The sequence below is a fragment of the Macaca mulatta genome, chromosome 5 (genome assembly GCF_049350105.2).
Source record: "Macaca mulatta isolate MMU2019108-1 chromosome 5, T2T-MMU8v2.0, whole genome shotgun sequence".
Lineage (NCBI taxonomy): Eukaryota > Metazoa > Chordata > Mammalia > Primates > Cercopithecidae > Macaca > Macaca mulatta.
The window spans coordinates 162,913,789-162,933,028 of record NC_133410.1 but is presented as its reverse complement, the minus strand read 5'-3'; the positions used below and the strand labels follow the sequence as shown (position 1 = coordinate 162,933,028).

General features: G+C 36.5%; 1 protein-coding gene across 1 annotated transcript in view; it reads left to right on the top strand.

Moving 5' to 3' along the window:
* DCHS2 (dachsous cadherin-related 2) overlaps window positions 1-19,240 on the top strand; it is a 266,804-nt gene that overhangs the window by 153,482 nt on the left and 94,082 nt on the right. Inside the window, exons 4-9 of the mRNA XM_015139368.3 lie at window positions 3,555-3,791; window positions 5,160-6,176; window positions 8,937-9,124; window positions 10,470-10,569; window positions 16,141-16,298; window positions 17,407-18,250. Of these exons, the coding sequence (XP_014994854.3) occupies window positions 3,555-3,791; window positions 5,160-6,176; window positions 8,937-9,124; window positions 10,470-10,569; window positions 16,141-16,298; window positions 17,407-18,250 (2,544 nt within the window). The remainder of the gene's footprint in view (window positions 1-3,554; window positions 3,792-5,159; window positions 6,177-8,936; window positions 9,125-10,469; window positions 10,570-16,140; window positions 16,299-17,406; window positions 18,251-19,240) is intronic.

Here is a 19,240-nt window from a genome sequence, read left to right as displayed (position 1 = left end):
ACATCCTCTTGATTTATTTCTGTGTACTTACACAAATATATGGTACATTTCCGCGTTATTGAATGTGAACAATTAGAATTTTGATAAATATCACCAAAATGCCTTTTGGAGAATGCACATAAATAACAACCTGTTATTAACTCTGGATATTATCACTTAAATATTTTAGGAAAACAGAGAGGTAAAAATGAGGTAGTGGTTTTAGTTTTGCATTTTCATTATTATTAGTGATTTTGAGCAGTACTGTATTTATTAACATTTTATTATTTCTTATCTAAACTACCTGTCCTTACCCACTCCTAATCGAACTTTCAGTTATTTTCCATTTTGTTTACAGAACTCTCTTCCCCTTATGTATAGTAAATTGTCGTTTATATATTTTCAAAATGTCTTTTAATTTTATTTATAAAGTATTGAGTAAACTAATGAGTAAATGAGGGACTGATATAAAATATTAAAAACTGGTAATTAAGTAAGACATGTTAAGTTCATAATAGGCACATGTACCCAGGCTGCTGTGGGGTCATAGAACAGTGGTAGCTACAGCTAAGTGGAGAAAAAAGAAGGCCAGCTGTCCCAGATGAAACTTGAGCTGTGTTTTAAAATATGACTAGAGGCCAAGCGCAGTGGCTCACACCTATAATCCTTTGGGAGGCCGAGGCGGGCAAATCACGAGGTCAGGAGTTCGAGACCCGGCTGGCCAACATGGTGAAACCCTGTCTCTACTAAAAATACAAAAATTAGCCGGGCATGGTGGTGTGCGCCTGTAATCCCAGCTACTGAGGAGGCTGAGGCAGGAGAATCACTTGAACCCAGGAGGCGGAGGTCGCAGTGAGCCGAGATCATGCCACTGTACTCTAACGTGGGCGACACAACGAGACTTCATCTCAATAATAATAATAAAAAAATAAAATACAACTAGAAATTGTTATGTCAAAGAAGATGAAGAAGTTGTTCTGGGAAGAGGATGCAACAATCCAGGTGGAAGACAGCAAGGTCTTTTCTGGAAATTACAAATTGTTCACTTTGCCTAGAGCAAAAGTTACTGTACAGAGAACTATGACACAGAGAGCTATGAGATGGGGTTACAGAGAGGGAGAGGGGCCATTGTGAATGGCTTGGTATGTTAAGGCATTTGAGATTTACCCTGAAAACTTGGGGAGTCATCGATGTGCCTAGATTTGAATTTCAAGACAACTAGTCTAACACAAATATAAAAATAGTTCAGAAGGAGTCAGTCGGGGTGCAGGAAGACCAGGTTGTGTTGAGGCAGACATTAAATTTTTCATTGTCATAATTATCAGGGGTCAACATACAATCTTTTAAAACGTCTCTGGAATTGGAATTCAGTAGTAGCTCTGGAAGAATATATACCTGGCGAGTGGGGATGGTTGCGGTAGAGAGACTTTCTTTTCTTCTGTACACATATGCGTATATTCAAGTTTTATTTTTCAATCAATTAGAGACTTTAATACTAAAGCAATATTTTTTTCAAAAAACTGCACCAGTAACAGATGGGAAAGATCTGACTTGGAAATCTTTTTGATAAGTACTGAGTGCTTTGATGGACCATCAAATCAGTCTGAAACCAAATGGGAATATGGCTACTAAAAACTGGTGTAGTAATAGTTGGTTACATTAGTATTTTATAGTATTCTAATAAAGAGTGTTTATTACTCTGTAACAGTAAAATTGTATATGGAAGCAAAGTTTGTTAGCTTTGGGTGTCAAAATTGAGATGATCAACTTGAACCATATTTAGGAGAAAGAACTGTGAGAGAAATGACTTAAAATCATATTAGGTAAGGAATAATTAAAGAAAATGGTTATATATGTATGTATGTATACATATATATCACAAATTGTCAAAACTGTACCCCTTAAACATATGTAATTTTATTGGTCAACTATACCTCAATAAAGCTGGGGAAAAAAGGAAAATGAGGATGTTTAGAGCAGACCAAGCAAGATATTTGATTTCAGTAAATAAGAATATTTTATTAAATTCCTAATAGAAATAGAAACAAGAAATTGAAGTTGCAAGAGGGCAGATTTTTATACAAAAAAGGAAGAAATCAAATGGATGTCACCTTTTAATGCCCAGAAACTGATACCCCTGATGTTTTTGCCAACTTCTCCTAAACTGGCAAAGACTGCAGTATTCATTCATTTCACTAATTGTTATGGCCAGTTGTACATGATGAATTCCATAAAGGCCAGCCATTTGTTTGCAAATTCTTTTAATAAGTTTGCATACATTTGTCTCATTAAATAAAACTAACAGGTTCATTTCGTAAGTTGATTGTATTAGATCTGTTTTCAGGTTTTTAAACTAGTACACTAAGTGGTAGTATTAATAATATTAAATAATTCAATTTGTCAGTATTACCAAATCTCTTCCCAACTTAGCCATAAATACCTTCTCTCACATACTCTACATACATAAGCCTAAGTTGCCACTCTTGTCCCCATTATCTTTACATTTGCTGAAGTTTTGTTGTACACAGCTATTGTATTATTTCTTCTCACCAACAAAGATGGAGTGGAGTCAGTCGAAAAAGACAGCTACCCTACACAGTCTAGTTCAGGGTAAACGTCAAACACCTCATAAGATAAAATTTTAGTTTCATCCTGTAGACTTGGGATTCTGACACTTGAGCAGGTTGTAATCACCCTGCAACCCTGCGCTAGCCTGCATAGAATACACTGGACTATGGGATATAATCTGTTCTTCTGTCATCTTGGGCTGGTGATATGGTAAGGCCTAAAAAAGATAACACAATTTACATTTTTCTAGTGCCTTTATATACTTCTAAAATGTCTAATGTTTTAGCTCTAAGAAAATATTGCTTACCTAACATAATTTGGGCATTGTTTTGCAAATATGCTCAAGTTCTTTGGTTGGCAAATACATGTATCAGTTCATCTCCAGAGAACAGAACCAACAGTATGTGTGTGTGTGTGTGTGTGTGTGTGTGTGTGTGTGTGTGTATGTATGAGGAGATTGATCACAAGGAGTTGGCTCATGTGATTATGAAGGCTGGTAAGTCCCAAGATCTGCAGGGTGAGCAGATCCATCAGGCTGATCCAGGAGAGCTGTGAGTGTTGCTTCAGTCTCGGTCCAAAGACCTGAGAACCAGGAGAGCCAATCGTATAGTTTGAGACTGAAGACCAGCAGCCTTGAGACCTAGGAAGAGCCAATGCTTCTGAGTCTGAAGGCTGGAGAAGAACCAATGCCCCAGCTTGAGAGCAGGAGTCATTCTCTCTTCGTCAGCTTTTTTGTTCTATTCAGGCCTTCAATGGATTGGGCAAGGTCCACCCACGTTAGGGAGGATGATCTGCTTTATTCACAGATTTAAATGTTAATCTCATCCAAAAACACCCTCACACACACTCAAAATAATGTTTGATCAGATGTCTGGACATCCTGTGGCCCAGTTAAGTTAACGTATAAATAAAACATCACAATACACTTAACAGACCAGGTGTTTCTATTGCTCGTCAGTGTTTATTGCATGTTATCTGTTTACCAATGTTTTCTTTTCCCTACCCAGGAATTATTTACTTAACATCACCTCTTAGTCATTTGGAATCTACTACACTTTCGTTGATGGTTTCTGCTCAAGACAGTGGTGGGCTCACAGCTGTCATTAATGCTGAAGTCACCATACACATTTTCCAGACAACTCTGGCACCTGCTGAATTTGAAAGGCCTAAGTACACTTTCTTAGTTTATGAAGATGTGCCTGAAGATAGTCCCATTGGAACAGTGAAAGCAAGAGAGCCCCTGAGTAAGTACTTATTTCTTATGCTGAATGGAAGTCCATTATTGGAACATTTCTTGTTTTGTCCTAGGCAGTACAATCTTGAATAATCTTTTCTTCTTTCCATGCAAATCAAAACAAGGGAGATAACACAACCTGTGGCTTGCTCTTTGTTCTTCCAACATTGTTTCTATCCATCCCACAATTTTTTTTTCTGATCACAAAAATAATAGGCATTTTTAAAAGAATGTTTAAAACAATACAGATTATAATATACAAAGTATATGTCTCCTATAACCCACTCACCAAAACACACACACATACACACTCACACACAATTTACAAGTTTTTGACAAAAATGCATCCTTCTGTATTTGTTGTTATAGAGCTTCTTTCCCCACTTAGTATATACTGAGCAACTTTCCAGATAACTGGACGTCATTCTGTCTCCCTAAAAGACAGTTGTATAGTATTTCAACTTAGGAAGGAACAGGAGGGGACCAGGAAGAGGACAAGCTCTTTGGAGAGGTAATTCATTTCTAGGAATTTATCCTGCAGAGGTTCCTCTACAAGTGTGAAAAAGTCACACACGGCTATTTGCTCAAGTACTATTTGGACTAGCAAGATTTTTTAAATCATTCAAACTGGTAGCAAATGTAAACATAAAACATACTTAAGTTGAAATACTATACAATCTCTATGGAGAGTATTTGCCCTTCATAGGTAGATATAACAGAGAAACATCAACATAAATTTAACTTGACTTCCTCAAATATATATAAAAAAGGTATCTGAATTATTTTCTGAATATCTTTCCCTTTTAACTAATGTAAGAAGGATGAAGGAAGATATGAAACCTGTGCCTTGCTCTTTTCCCTTTGGACATTCTTTTCGTACACCAAAAAATTCTTAAAACCACGTGTCCACTTTTCAGCAGGCTTTGGAGAGCAGAGGAATTAAGACATTGCACAGTAGTCTCCGTAGATGGAGAATATACAATCACGCGTCCTTAACGATGGGAAATGTTTTAAGAAATGCCTCATTAGAAAATTTTGTCAGTGTGCAGACGTCACAGAGTATACTCAGATGGTGTGGCCTACCAGACACCTAGGCTAAATGTTATAATCGATTGCTCCTAGGTTACGAACCTGCACAGCATATTACTGCACTTAATACTGTAGGCAGTTGTACCTCAAAGGTAAGGATTTATGTATGTGAACATAGAAAAGGTACAATAAAATACGGTGTCAGAATCTTACGGAACCATCATAATATACGTGGTCCATCATTGGAGTGTCATTAGGCAGTGGATGACTGTATTAATATTTCAATTTCTAAGTTTCCAGTGGGTCCACCCTTTTGACATACAGTGGTTGCCCCCTCTCTCTTTTTCAGACTCCTCAGAACCCATCTTTTACAGGATTTCTTCTGGTGATCTCGGCGGAAAGTTCTCCATTCACCCGTGGCTGGGCACTATTCGCACCCGGAAGCCCCTGGATCACGAGACGCAGCCAGTGGTTGTGCTCACCGTGCAGGCGCAGCTCGGCAGCGCCCCAGCCTGCAGCAGCACAGAGGTCAATATAACTGTCCTGGATGTCAATGACAACCACCCAGCGTTCCTCAGGACCTCGGATGAGATTAGAATATCGCAGACCACGCAGCCTGGCACAGCCTTGTACCTCGCACGTGCGGAAGACAGAGACAGTGGGCGGAACGGACTCCTCCGGTACTCCATCGCCAGCCCGCAGCCGGGCGTCTTTGCCATCGATAGAGCCCTGGGGGTGCTGTTCCTCAACGGCAGCCTGGGCGCGGGCGAGCGCCGGGAGCTCACGCTGATTCTCAGGGCCGAAGACCAAGGCGTGCCTCCTCGGGCAGCCCTGCTGGTGCTGACAGTCGTTATCGAGAAACGCGAACACAGCCCATCCTGGACTTTCGAACATTTGGTCTATCAAGTGGAAGTCAGTGAGTCTCTCTCACCGACGACACAAATACTGCAAACACAGGCGCACCCGCTTGGCCCCCAGCGTGCAGCCTCGCCGCTTAGGTACTCGCTGGAACCCAGCGTAGACTCTGCTGTGTTTGGAATCCGCCCTTACACGGGCTGGATTTATTTGCGGCGACAGCTTGACTATGAATCCACCCAAACATACAATTTTAGAGTGTTTGCTTGGATCCCCGAGGACGGATTGTTGCAAAATGTGAGCACTACAGTCACTGTTCATGTCCGGGATGAGAATGACAATTCCCCCACCTTCTTGCATGATGTGCTGTTTCTGAAAGTCGAAGAGAGCCCTGTTCCCCAAGGTGTAATAGGCAAAATTACAGCTATTGACATGGACTATGGAAGGAATGGACAGCTATTATATTTCCTTTTGTCTGATGGAAGATTCTTCAAGATGAATCCTAATACAGGTAGCACTTCATAGTTTCCACCTATTCCTTTAAAATGAGGATTGAGTACTATCACACTGGTCTTTAAGTAAAAATACAAATAAAAAATTAAATAAAATCAAGATTGAGAAAACTCAAATCGTTAGGTGTAGCATTAGTGCATACATGCAATTGAAATACGGTTTTTAATAAATACAGTATTCGATTACTGTATTGTGAGATCTTAAAAATGGAGTAAAAATTGAACAGAGTTTCTCCCATAGTAATTCATACTTTCCTTGCATCATACCCACATCTTGCCAATATATGGGTTTTTTTCTGAACTAGAGGTATAGTCAGAACTGGATTGAATATATCCTTGTGTAAAGGCTAATTTTTTCAGCAACCATCCTTTTCCATTTGTAGACATTTAAAAAATGTCAAGATGTATTTTGTGAAATATAAATATCATCAATGTAAAGCTAGAAATGAATTCATTGGTTAAGATTTCCAAATCACTCTCAGAATGTATATCTTCATTCTCATTCTGACAGGGGAACCAGAGGAAAAAGGGGAATAATCACCATGAAATGTTTGAAGTCTGAATTAAGAAATTAAAGATTAAAAGTCACTATATTTTAAAACGTATGTTGTGTAAGTTTATAGGGAGTTTATTTAATCCTTGCAATGAAATATATTTATACTGCAAATACATAGCCAGGAAACTGAGACTCGGATAGCTCAAGTAGTACCCCCAAAGTCATGCAGCTGGTAAGATGAGAGGAAGCCCCCTCTTTGTGTGGGTCCAGCAGACACCATCTGTGTCATAACCTGGGCAGATGGTGCCGTGCCTTTAGTGGGACAGACTTTACATTCAGTTCTGATGAACTTCAAGCCTTTGTTCTCAAGCCTCTGTTCTGTGAATTAGGAGAAGGTGACCTTTCTCAGCAGATGGAGGTTTTCACAGGGCACATGACTTGCCAAGAAGGTTGCAAGCTGCCTTTCCACTCTCATTCACTCCCTAAGCTGGGACTCCTTCTGACAGGGCAAAACCATACAGGTATACAGGATCGACCCTGCTTGCGCTTTACTTCCATATGGCTAGTTTTCAAGGTCTTCTATTTCACTTGTTTTTTTCTTTAGAAATAAGCAAACTACAGTTGATTCCCCCTTGATCTTCCCTCCCCTATAAGACCAGGTGTCCATTCCTCATTTCATTGCATGGCTTTAAGCAAGTAGCGTAAGCTCAGAGCTGTTTCCTTACCATGAATACAGGAGACAATTCCTGACATGCCCTGTGCCATGCTTTGAGGGGGAAAGAGCTAAAGAGTATGAAGGGGCTTGGAAGAATATGTGCTTGTAAACTGTTCCTCCTCCCAAGGACAGCAGGGTGCAAGGCAGGGTGGAGGGTGACCTTCAGAGCCTAGGAGACACACCCCCTTTTCATCCAGTTCTCTGGGCAGTCTTCCAAGTGACCAGGAGTTGAGCTCCTGTGGAACCGTACCCTGGTGTCGCCCATCCCCCGCTGCAGCCGGAGCTGCAGTCTTTTACATCCCCAACCTCCAAGGCTGCTGCTTATCCATCAGATTTGCTTTATGAATAAAAATCTGTTTGCCATTCAGAAGTTAAGGTCTTCAGAGGAGACTTACAGTTTGGAATTTAAAAAATGCAATTGTGTATATGATCTATATTAAAACCTCAGAGTAAACACTATAAATATAGTTTATATATTAACAGTAAACAGTTATCATAAACACTGCTCACCAATTCAGCAACTTACCTAAATGAGAATTGTCATTTTTGTTCCTTGTTTCCACTTTCTTTTTATGCAATGCTATTTTATTTGTATTAAGACGAAAAAAGTTTTTAACCATAGAAATGTTTGTCGGTAGCTGCTTTATGCTCACGTTCTTACAGGTACATTTTTTTTTTCATAAATGATGAGGAAACCAATGCTTGGCAGAGCTCTCTAACAGGAGACAGGCTATTGGACCAAGTGCTTGTCTTCCCATGGTCCCTGGCAATAGGGAGAGGCAGTTAAATGTTACACCTGGGTCTCCATGACTGACACATGAGGAAAGTTACCAAAGGTAGTGTAGCTCTAGGCAGAAATATTTGAAATAAAGCTTCTAAAGCATTAAGAGTTTTTAGGAAGTAAGTATCCATTGCTACATGTCTATTTTGTGAGATAAAAAACAAATACCTGTGTACATAAAACACAAACCATTGCCTAAGGAATATGATTTGATTTTCAGCAAGATGTGTAGCCATTATGTTAAAGTAGTGATAACAGCTGCCTTTTGTGTAATCATGTATAGCTTGCACAATACTTTTAAATGTGTGATTACATTTCTTCCTGACAGTAGTCCCAGGCTCGGAGGGGCCATTCCATGTCTGAGGTGGGGAAACTGGGGCCCAAATCCAGAACTTGTGTCAGAGCTAACGTGCTTTCCATCATCCTGTATAGCAGCATAAGGAGGGATAAGCAGCAGTTTTAAATCTTCTCAATCATTACTAAGTTCCCGCAGAGTTTTATCATTTTTATGAATTCATTTTTATTAGCTCAAATGATTGATGGATGATAATTTGAAATACAAAGAATAACAAATATAAAGTGACATTTTCAGGAGCAACTTGAGAAAATTTTTCAACAGTACCATAGAGCCAAACCACTATGTAGATGGTCTTAGAAGTCGCATGTTCGCTCAAAGCTTTGTGTTTGGTTTTCCTTCTGGAAATTGTTCTGGCCGCGGTGTGCCTGGTACACAGTGCCTGTGTCTTGTTCTGCTCTGTGCCCCGCAGGAGAGTTGATCAATTGGGTGGCACTGGATCGTGAGCACCGGGGGCACCATCAGATGACTGTGCTAGTGACAGACCGTGGCTCCCCACCACGAAATGCCACCATGGTGGTTTACGTCTCAGTTACTGACATCAATGATAACAGGCCCTTCTTCCCCCAGTGTCTGCCTGGAAAGGAGTTGCACGTGAAGGTTTGTGAAGTAACCTTGCGATGAAGTTGTAATATCTTAAGTCATTTGTTTTGAGCACCATCTTGTGGTAAAACATGTGAATGTATCACATCAGTCTTGGTGTGGCAGAGCGTACTTTTTTCTAGAAGACCTAGATATTGTGCACATTAAAAAAAAAAAAAAAAAACTTTTAAGAAGGTAAATGAATCTATGTGCTCTTTGGCATTGTACCTCTAGTTGCTTTCTATTAATAAGTGTAGTTCAGCCCTTTGTATACAAACTGAATGGTGCTTCAGGATAATGCTCAGACGTGGCTTGTTTTTCCAGTAGTTTGCATGCAACTCTTTGTGCAGAGCTTCTTAAGGGCAATTAATACATGTCTCTAAGATAGTTACTTAAGGGTAGGGGAACAACGTGTAGCTCTAAAGTGGGTAGGTGGACATCCAGAGATAGTAAAAGATGATCCTTTTGATCACATGCACAAACTTGCAATTATATTTATATTATCTCATCTTTTTCATTTCTGTCTTTTTGTATGTTTTATAATATACATAATAAATTAGAATCTCAGTTCATTCACATAATTAATAAATATGTTTGGACCTACTAATAATTTTTTTAGTAGATGGGTTACAATAATGAAAAGTTTAGAAGCTACTGTTCTAGAACAATTGAATTAGACATTCAAATTGTGCTCAAATATACATATTGAACAACTCAATGAAAGTATTGAGGAACTCACAACTTTAAACCGATCTTCTGAGTTCAGCTTTAAAGAAAAATTCTAACAAAGCAAAATATTATTGTATTATCATTACGCTTTATAATCATATTATTAAAATGTCCTGTGGCTTAACTGGGCAGTTGGACTCTAAACATGTAGTTGAACTTCACATGCACATTTCAATATTTCAGGACAGCTCCTGATAACTGATATGTCCTGTATGAGTTTTGTTTTCTGAATTAAAGGTTCATACTTATTTTAAGCATATTTTAAGCCGTAGCAACTACCTTTCAAAAAATGTCCTAAGAGATGATGGATGAATGAGAATATTCTAGAAATCTTAAAATACACCAAAAATCTAAGATTGTTTAGTAAGTCCAATTTCTTTTTCTTTTGGTCAGAATTAGTTCAGATGCCTCAGATAATTCAGTATAATTGAATAAAAGATTTAATTTGTAAGGAGGATTCTTTTCATGGACTTACACCCGTATAATTTTTACATGGTATGCATTTGAATTATATGTGGATTTAAGATAGTTTAAAATGTTAAAATGTATAATGTATTCATTCATTTAAAAGTCCACTGATATTTCTTTTCAAACTTTTGTTAACTCATTTGTAAGCTGTTTGTTTTAATGGCAGGTTCTGGAAGGTCAACCAGTAAAAATGTTGGTCACAACTGTGTTTGCAAAGGATCCTGATGAAGGAAATAATGCAGAAGTTATATACTCAGTATCTTCAGGTAAAAATTACTGTTCATACAGGATTAAGAACTTTTAGGATTTCTGCTTTCATTTATCAACTATCCCCTTCTGGGAAAACAAGTTCTATTTTGATTACTTAGAATGCTGTAGTTAATTTTGAAAACACACCAAGTTACAAACAAAATACTTTTGCTATTGTCAAGAGCTACTTTCAGTTTTTGAAAAATAATTTATAAGTTTAATAAAAAATCAGAGTAGCTTTTTACATTCCTAATAGAAACCATTCATCTTTAGTGAATAATTTGCAATAATGTGAAGTACAAATTTACTTTTGTTGATAGGAAAGTGTTAGGGGATAAGAATTGGTATTAAGTATGATTAAGAGTTCCAAGCATCCATGAATCTTTATGAAGACTAAATACTTGTAAGGTCGGAGTAAATCATGCCTAGAAAATGTCACATGTATACATATATGTGTGTGTATGGGGAAATTTTATTGAAGTGGGCTCACTATTATGTTTTCTGTTGGAATGTGCAGGCCTCAGATCTTTTCAAGTTATTTACTTTAGTTGGCATTGTGTTTTATAGCACTTTAAAAGACATTTGGTGCTTTGTCATGTTTGATACAAACATAGGACATAGGAAAGAAGAGACAACATTGTCCTTACCCACAGATAATTTGATTGTCTTCATTGAAAACCCAAGAGATACTATTGGCAACCCTTTGGAATTAATAAAATAGCCAATTTTCTGGAAACAATGTCAACATGTGAAACTCACTGGTATTTTTAAAACTTAGGAGTTTCCAAAGATCTCATTCACTATGGTGAATTTACAAAGAAAATGAAAGGGTGTAGGGGCATATCTACTGTGAAGCTAATGAAGCTTAGTTTTAGGGTGTTTTACTTGCATAGCCTCCCCAGGGAGAGGGGAAAGTGGAAAATTTATTTTTCTTAAGGAAGGCCTCTCAAACTATACAAACTTCAAAACAATACAAATAGGATCTCTCTCTATTAGGGGCATAGAAAAAATTCCAGTATAACTTGTACAAAACTTTCATACAGAAAAGTAAAAAATATTAATGAAGGACATAAAAGAATGAAATGAAAAGCTGTATCATGTTCTTGCTTGGGAAGACTCAATATCCTAAAGATGACAATTCTTAACAAAAATATAATTATTAATTCAGTATGATTTCAATCAAAATTTAAATGAGGCTTTGATAGAATTTGACAAGCTGACTCTAAAAGTCATGTGGAAGAGCAAAAGACAAGGAATAACTAAGACAATGTCCAAAAAACAAGTGGGAAGCTGGCCCTACCCAGTCTTAATTTATAAAATTTCATAATTAAGACACTATTATATTGATTCACTCATTAATAAATAGACCAGTTGAAAAGAGTAGGGGTGACACTTTACACATATGGAAACTTGACATATGAGGGGGCAGAAAATAAATGGGGAAAAGATGGACTACCAATACGTGACGCTGATGTGCCTGGTCACCTACAGGGAAAAATATCTCTACTCTCAGCATATCAAAGATGAGTCTTATTAAATGTAGAAATCTTTAACTCTTACAAAAGAAAATATGAGAGTGTTTATACATATGGCATTGGGAATAAAGAAGATGGTTTAAATAAGAAGAAAAGCAAAAGTTCACAAAGAAGTAGATACATAAAACTACATGAAAATTGAAAACACTACAAAATATGCCATTGTTTACAATTTGATTAGTCAAGTCACAAATTGGGAAAAGATAATTACAGCCCAGTAACCAATACAAAATTAGTATTCAGAATTTATTAAGAACTCCTGCAAACCAATAAGAAAAAGACAATAAATAATAAAACTGGACAAAGAATATTAACAGACAACTCAAAGAAAAGAAGCCTGAATAATTAAAAAGATTTTTAAAGCATGCCCAGACTCCTTGATATGATGGCTTTGAAGAGCAATGAAGCAATATCTGATAAGATTGGAGATGTGCTTATGCTATACCCTTGCAGTTCTAGTTCTGTTACTCTAGAGGAACTTTATATGTGCAGAGTGAGATTGTAACAGGATATTCATTGAAGCATTGTTTCAGTTGTTTGCGTACTATGGTATATTCACAGAATACTCTACAGCAATGAAAATGAATACAGTAGAGTTTCATACATGGCAGTGTGGATAAATATTAAATCCAAAGTTAAGCAAGGAAGGCAAAAATTTTACAGAAGATAAAAAGAATTTGACGCAAACAGCAGCTTTGAGTTCGTTGCATTGCCTTTCATTGGTAAATTTACATATGCAGTTCTTCTCAATACTTCCGTGGTCAGGCAGCCAAATTCTTCTCTCGTGTTTCTATGCCCATATAAACCATCCACATTTATTTACCTATAAATGTCTTCCCAAGTTTTCAGGACACTTGAATGGTGGATTATACAGACGTAGTGAGCCTGCAGCAGATCCACATTTGGAGACAGCCCTTTCCTCTGTGTTCCTGCTGTCCCCTCCAGAGACTCTCCCCCATCCTCCCCCTCTTTTTTTGTCTTCCCTTTTGTTACTTCTCAAATTTCTCTTTTTATTGTCTTAGCTTATTTTAATCTGGTCCTTGTGAGGAAGAAAAACTGGCTTTGCAGTCATGCATTCAACAATCTTCCTCTGGCTATGAGGTCAGTTAGGTCAATAAGATCTTTGTATCTGTTTTTCCTGTTTTATTTTGGGGTGGAGAAGACAACATAGTGTGCCTGTGAAAGACAATGATGGTGAAGAGGGAAGACACACACATGGCTATAATCCTGCTATAATACCAGTATTTAAAAGCAAGCAAAGCCATGGTATATGTTATTTATGGATGTATGGACTGGAAAGATAAAGCTCAACTTTAGTTATAAAAGTGACTTTCTAAAGAGGAGGGGAATGAGATTTGGAGCTGTATACAGATCCACTCCTTTTCCATTTCTTGGAAAAATTTGAAGAAATATTGAAAATTAATCAATCTAAGAAGTGATACTTTAATGTTCATGTATTTGTGAATGTTCGAAATTTTTTTTTTAAATCAGCTTCGAAAATGATACTTGAGGCACATCGATACAAAAATATGAAGATATACATTACATTATTCCTATCTTTATTTTTTATCTGATAGTAAAATAGAAGTGATTACAAAATATATGGTAAAATAATGAGATGAAAATCTGTATAAGGGGAATAAAGGTATGTATCATATTCATGAATGCATTCTATAGTATTTCTATGAGAATAAAATCAATGGGTTAAAGCATAGAAATCACAACTAATAAATGTTACATAATTGCCTGCTCGCGTGCTATGAGTTTCTTGAAGACAGGGATTCTTTTTTATTTGCCCTTATATCCCTAATAACTGGTAAAGTATTTGGTCCATCATAATGAATCAGCAACTGTTGAACTAAAGAATGGAGGGGAGCTTCTAATCAGGATTTTTCTGAGGTTTGAAATGTTTGAAATATTCAGATTTTAAATCTGTTATTTAACTCAAAACCCTGTGATACCAATTTGAATTATAAGCATCAATATGAATGTGTAGATGTGTGCCTGTGTATTCTCTGTCCACTGAAAAGGCCTAGAAATGATGACAAACCCAGAAACAATGAGCACCCCTAATGTCCCAAATAGGTTCTCCCAAAACCATTTTCCACCAAAAGGAACCAGGAGTCCTTGGAGAAATGGTGATGTCAGGTCACAGTCAAGAAATCTACAAGATGAGTCTGCACCATTTTGTCATACCAGTTACAAGGAAGCTACTAAACACTGTTAGGATCATGGAAAGAGATCCAGGAACCAACTTTAAGCAGATCCCAATGTTCAGCGATGGGACAATATGAGCATCAATAAGGATAATAATGGCAATATATTGAAACACCACTAATATGTTTAAATCATGCTTAATGATTTCCAAAACAAAAGCAAGACAAAATGTTACTTATCATAATTGGAACATTGGTGGATGTTAGTGAGCCAACTCAGTATTTCAAAAACTGTTAAATAAAAGTTTAAGTCATCAAGCATTTATCCTGTGTTTCTTATAATGAACTCTTTCTCTGAAAGTTTCTATTTATTGAAATATTCCAACTAATATATGAAAAAGGGATGATAAAGCAGAATGCAGTATGTATTGAGTATCCTTTGTCTAAAATGCTTGGGACCAGAAGTGTTTCAGGTTTTGGATTTTTTTTTTTTTTTGGTGGGTTTTTTTTTATTGGAATATTTGCATATATATAATGAGATATCTTGGGGATGAGACCCAAGTCTAAACATGAAATTCATTTTTTATAGACATCTATATGCATAGCCTGAAGGTAATTTCATTCAACACTTTTTATAACTTTGTGCATGAAACAAAGTTTTGACTGTGTTTTGACTGCAACCCATCTGATGAATCACGTGTAGAGCTTTCCACTTGTAGTGAGCATTACGTCAGTATTCAAAAAGTTTTGAATTTTGGAATATTTTGGATCTCATATTTTTGGATTTGGGATGTCAACTTGTATTATACTTCACAATACTTAAAGAATAATTAATGGATCTAGGCTGTGCATCAGTTGGGGGCCAACATCAAAAACAACGAGCTTTTGGCCCATGCCCATAGTCCCAGCTGTTTGGGAGGCCAAGATGTGAGGATCACTTGCGACCATGAACTCCAGGCTGCAGTGAGCTATCATGGCACAATTGTGCTCTAGCCTGGGTGACAGAGAGAGACTCATCGTTGTTTTGTTTTTATTTTTATTTATTTATTTTTAAGGCAGCTAGACCTATGCCTCTGAAGGGAAAAACACTATTTGTGAAGTAGTCTTGCAAAAAAAAAAATCAAACCTGACCTGAATCTTGTCAGTTCCCTAGATCTACCTCCCAATTTAAGGAAAACACAGAGAATAGAGGAATATATGATGCTATATGTTGGAGATGCAACAGCAAATCTAGATCATGGAGAATGTCAGGATACAAGGTCCAGTTTATTCAACGAATGAATTACAAGAACAGATAAAGAGATGGGTGGCAGGAATCCATAGATTAAAGAAATATGCAATATATGGACTTTATTTTGATTTTAATGTAAACAAATAAGAAAAATAAGGAGTATTTATAGAATGATTGAAAATTTGAAAACTTACCAGATATTTGGTGATGTTAGTGAATCATTATTAATTTTTAAGGTATAATATGGTACTGTGATTGTGTTAAAAGTATTTCTTATTTTTTAGAGATGCATTTTGAAATATATACAGAAGAAATAATATGATTTCTGGAACTTACTTCAAAAAAATGGGAGAAGAGAAGTAAATACATGGGGAGTATATGAAATAAGATTGGCCATGAGTTGATCATTGTTGAAGCTAGGTGATGGACTCATGAAAGTTTATTATACCATTTTATTCACTTTTTTATATGCTTGACATTTTCCATAATAAAACTTTTTAAAAACTGATGTTTCTTGTCTACTTTTAGTGTCATTTTTGTGTTCATACTCTCATAGAATTTAAAGCAAATAAATCTTTCAAATGATCAATATATTGGATTAATTGATTCTCTGTTTTCTGCATTGTCAATTAACATTCATTTCTTAATTTTCTTATGTGTGTATAGAAGATAGTTCTGAGCACTTTAAGATTGATGCCAACAGTGGTGAAATAAGAACAACCACAGTACTTTCATATGATTTTAGACCTTCTTACAGAATGACCGTCATTGCCACTGACCAGGGAGTGCCTCCTCTTCAAGGACAGGCAGTTCTTAATATTCAGGTAATGTCGTCACCATAAAATATGGAGGAACATCCACATATTTCATTTGACTTTTATTACAAGTTTATAGAGTGAAGATACATGTAATATGTATGTATGTGAATATGTATGTATGTGACATGAATACTGTTTTAAGATGGCATTGCACATAGCATTCTTAGCTTTTTGCTATCACTAGAGAAATGATTTAGACCCAAATTATTTTGCAACTTAGCTTTGTACAGTTCTTGACAAGATAATCATCACTTGGCATTTATGTTGCTTTGTTTATAATGGACAAAAGGTATCTTTTCTTGTAGTTATTCCTAATATCAAGGACCTGGTAAATTTGCAGGAGAAACTTGTATATAAACAAATGGCCATATAATAAATGACATAGTTTTTTGTAATTTTTTTAAATTTGGAAAAGTAACTTCAGATTCATATTTTAAGGCTTTACTTGAATCATAATTGGGAAGTTGTGGGAAGTCTCCATAATAGGAAAAAAATTACACCAACCACTCAAAAAGAAGATGACTGTGCATATAGTTAGTTTCTTTGGGCATGCATGTGGTAATCAGAAATATTAATACAGGTATATACAATAACCAAGGATATATATCCACAAGAACTCTGTTTCCAAATTATATTCTTTACTGCTTAAGGATATGTGGGTTAAGAGAAAAATATACATGGTCATACCTCCAGTTTCTTGTTTTAGACAAACAAAGACATATGATACTTAAAGGTACACAGATGTTGTCATTATGGCTAGATTGATCTGTAGTATTTAAAATAATTTGGAGAACTAGCTATCCTGCATTCCCATTGAAGAATCCACAAGGCTACAGTTCAGCTTAACTATAGCATGGCTTTACCAAACTGTCATTTCACACAATACACAAACTGGGAAATAGAAAATTCTGTAGCTCTTATCTCTAAATATTAGCAGTTTTTGATCTTCTGAGACATACTGGAATTATATAATATAAAACTGACATTTTTCTCACTCATTAACATATGATCACATACATGGAAGGAAATTGCTTTCAAAATAATATTATTACATGTGTTGACCAAACTGTTTTAAAAATACCCCAAATTAATATCTCTTTTATTCGTATTTCAGGTGATCCCACTATCCAAAGGGAGAGCAATCGTGTCTCAGAATATTAGACATTTAGTTATACCAGAAAATTTGAAGCCTGCAAAAATAATGAGCTTGATAAAGTCACCTGATCACCTTCAACAACATTATAATGGAAAGTTACATTTTAGTATTGTTGCAGATGATAAGAATGGACACTTTGAAATAGACAGCTCAACTGGAGACTTGTTTCTTTCTAAGGAACTTGATTATGAGATGACATCTCATTATCTTTTCAGAGTGATTACTACAGACCATAGCAAAAATCTTGCCCTAAGTAGCACAGTCTTCCTTAGTATTGATGTGGAAGATCAGAATGACCATTCCCCTTCTTTCCAGGATGAGTTCATTGTGATCAGCATAGAGGAGAATGTTCCCATAGGAACCCTGGTGTATGTCTTCAATGCCAAAGATGGTGATGGCAGTTTTTTGAACAGTAGAATACAATACTACATTGAATCCCACAACCCTGGCATGAATCCATTTCTCATCCACCCCTCATTTGGCACACTAGTCACTGTGTCCCCTCTTGACAGAGAGAGCATTCCAACTGTCACCCTGACAGTAACAGCGTCTGATCAGGCTGTGAATGTGACAGACCGGCGTCTGAGATCACTGACAGCACAAATAGTGATTTTGGATGTAAATGACCACAACCCCACTTTTATGTCTTTCCCCATTGCCCATGTCAAAGAGGATGTCACAGTGGGCTCCTTGGTGCACCATATAATTGCTCACGATCCAGATGAAGGAAGGAATGGAAAAATAACATACAGCATCCTCTCAGGAAATGAAAATATGGCGTTTATGCTAGATGAGTCATCAGGTACAGTGCCTGTATGTCACTTTAAAAAATATTGTATTTTATTGTGGTAAGAAAACATGAGACCCACCCTCCTGACAAAGTTTTAAGTGTACAATACATTGTTGTTGACTATGGGTTGAATGTTGCACAGCATATATCTAGAGATTATTCACCTTGCTTAACTGAAACTTTAGTATCTCCCATTTTCCCTTCCATCCAACCTCTGACAACCAGCACTCTTTGATTCCATGAATTAGACTATTTTAGATACTTCATGTAAATTTAATAATGGGGTTTTGTCTTTTTGTGACCAGTTTATTTTACCTAGCAAAATGTCCTCAAGATTTATCCATACTGTCACATCTTGCAGAATGTCTTTCTAAGGCTGAGTTGTCTTCAATTGTATGCACATACCACATTTTCTTTATCCATTCATCTTCCGATTAACATTTTTAGGTTGTTTCCACATCTTAGCTATTGTGGTTGGTGCTGCAGTAAACATGGGCGTGCTACTCTCTCTTCAAGATCCTGATTTCAATTCTTTTGTATAAATATCCAAAAGTGGAGTTGCTGGGCCATATGGTAGTACTATTTTTATTTTTGGAGGAACATCCATGCTATTTTCCATAGTAGCTGTAACATTTTGAATTCCCACCAACAGCGTACAAGGGTTCCAAGTTCTCTACTCCCTCCCCAATACTTGTTGTCTTTTTTTTTTTTAATGATAGCCATCCTAACAGGTATGAGTGATATCTCATTGTGGTTTTGACTTGCATTTCTCAAATAATTTGTGACATTGAGCATTTTTTCATATACCTATTAGCCGTTGTATGTCTTTTTTGGAGATGTTTCTATTCAAGTCATTTGTTCATTTTAAAATTAGGTTATTTGGTTTTTTTATGTTTAGTTGTAGGAGTTTTTAAATATATATTCTGGATATTAACCCCTCATCAGATAGTTGGTTTACAAATACTTTCTTCCATTCTGTAGGTTGCCTTTTTCTTTGCTGTG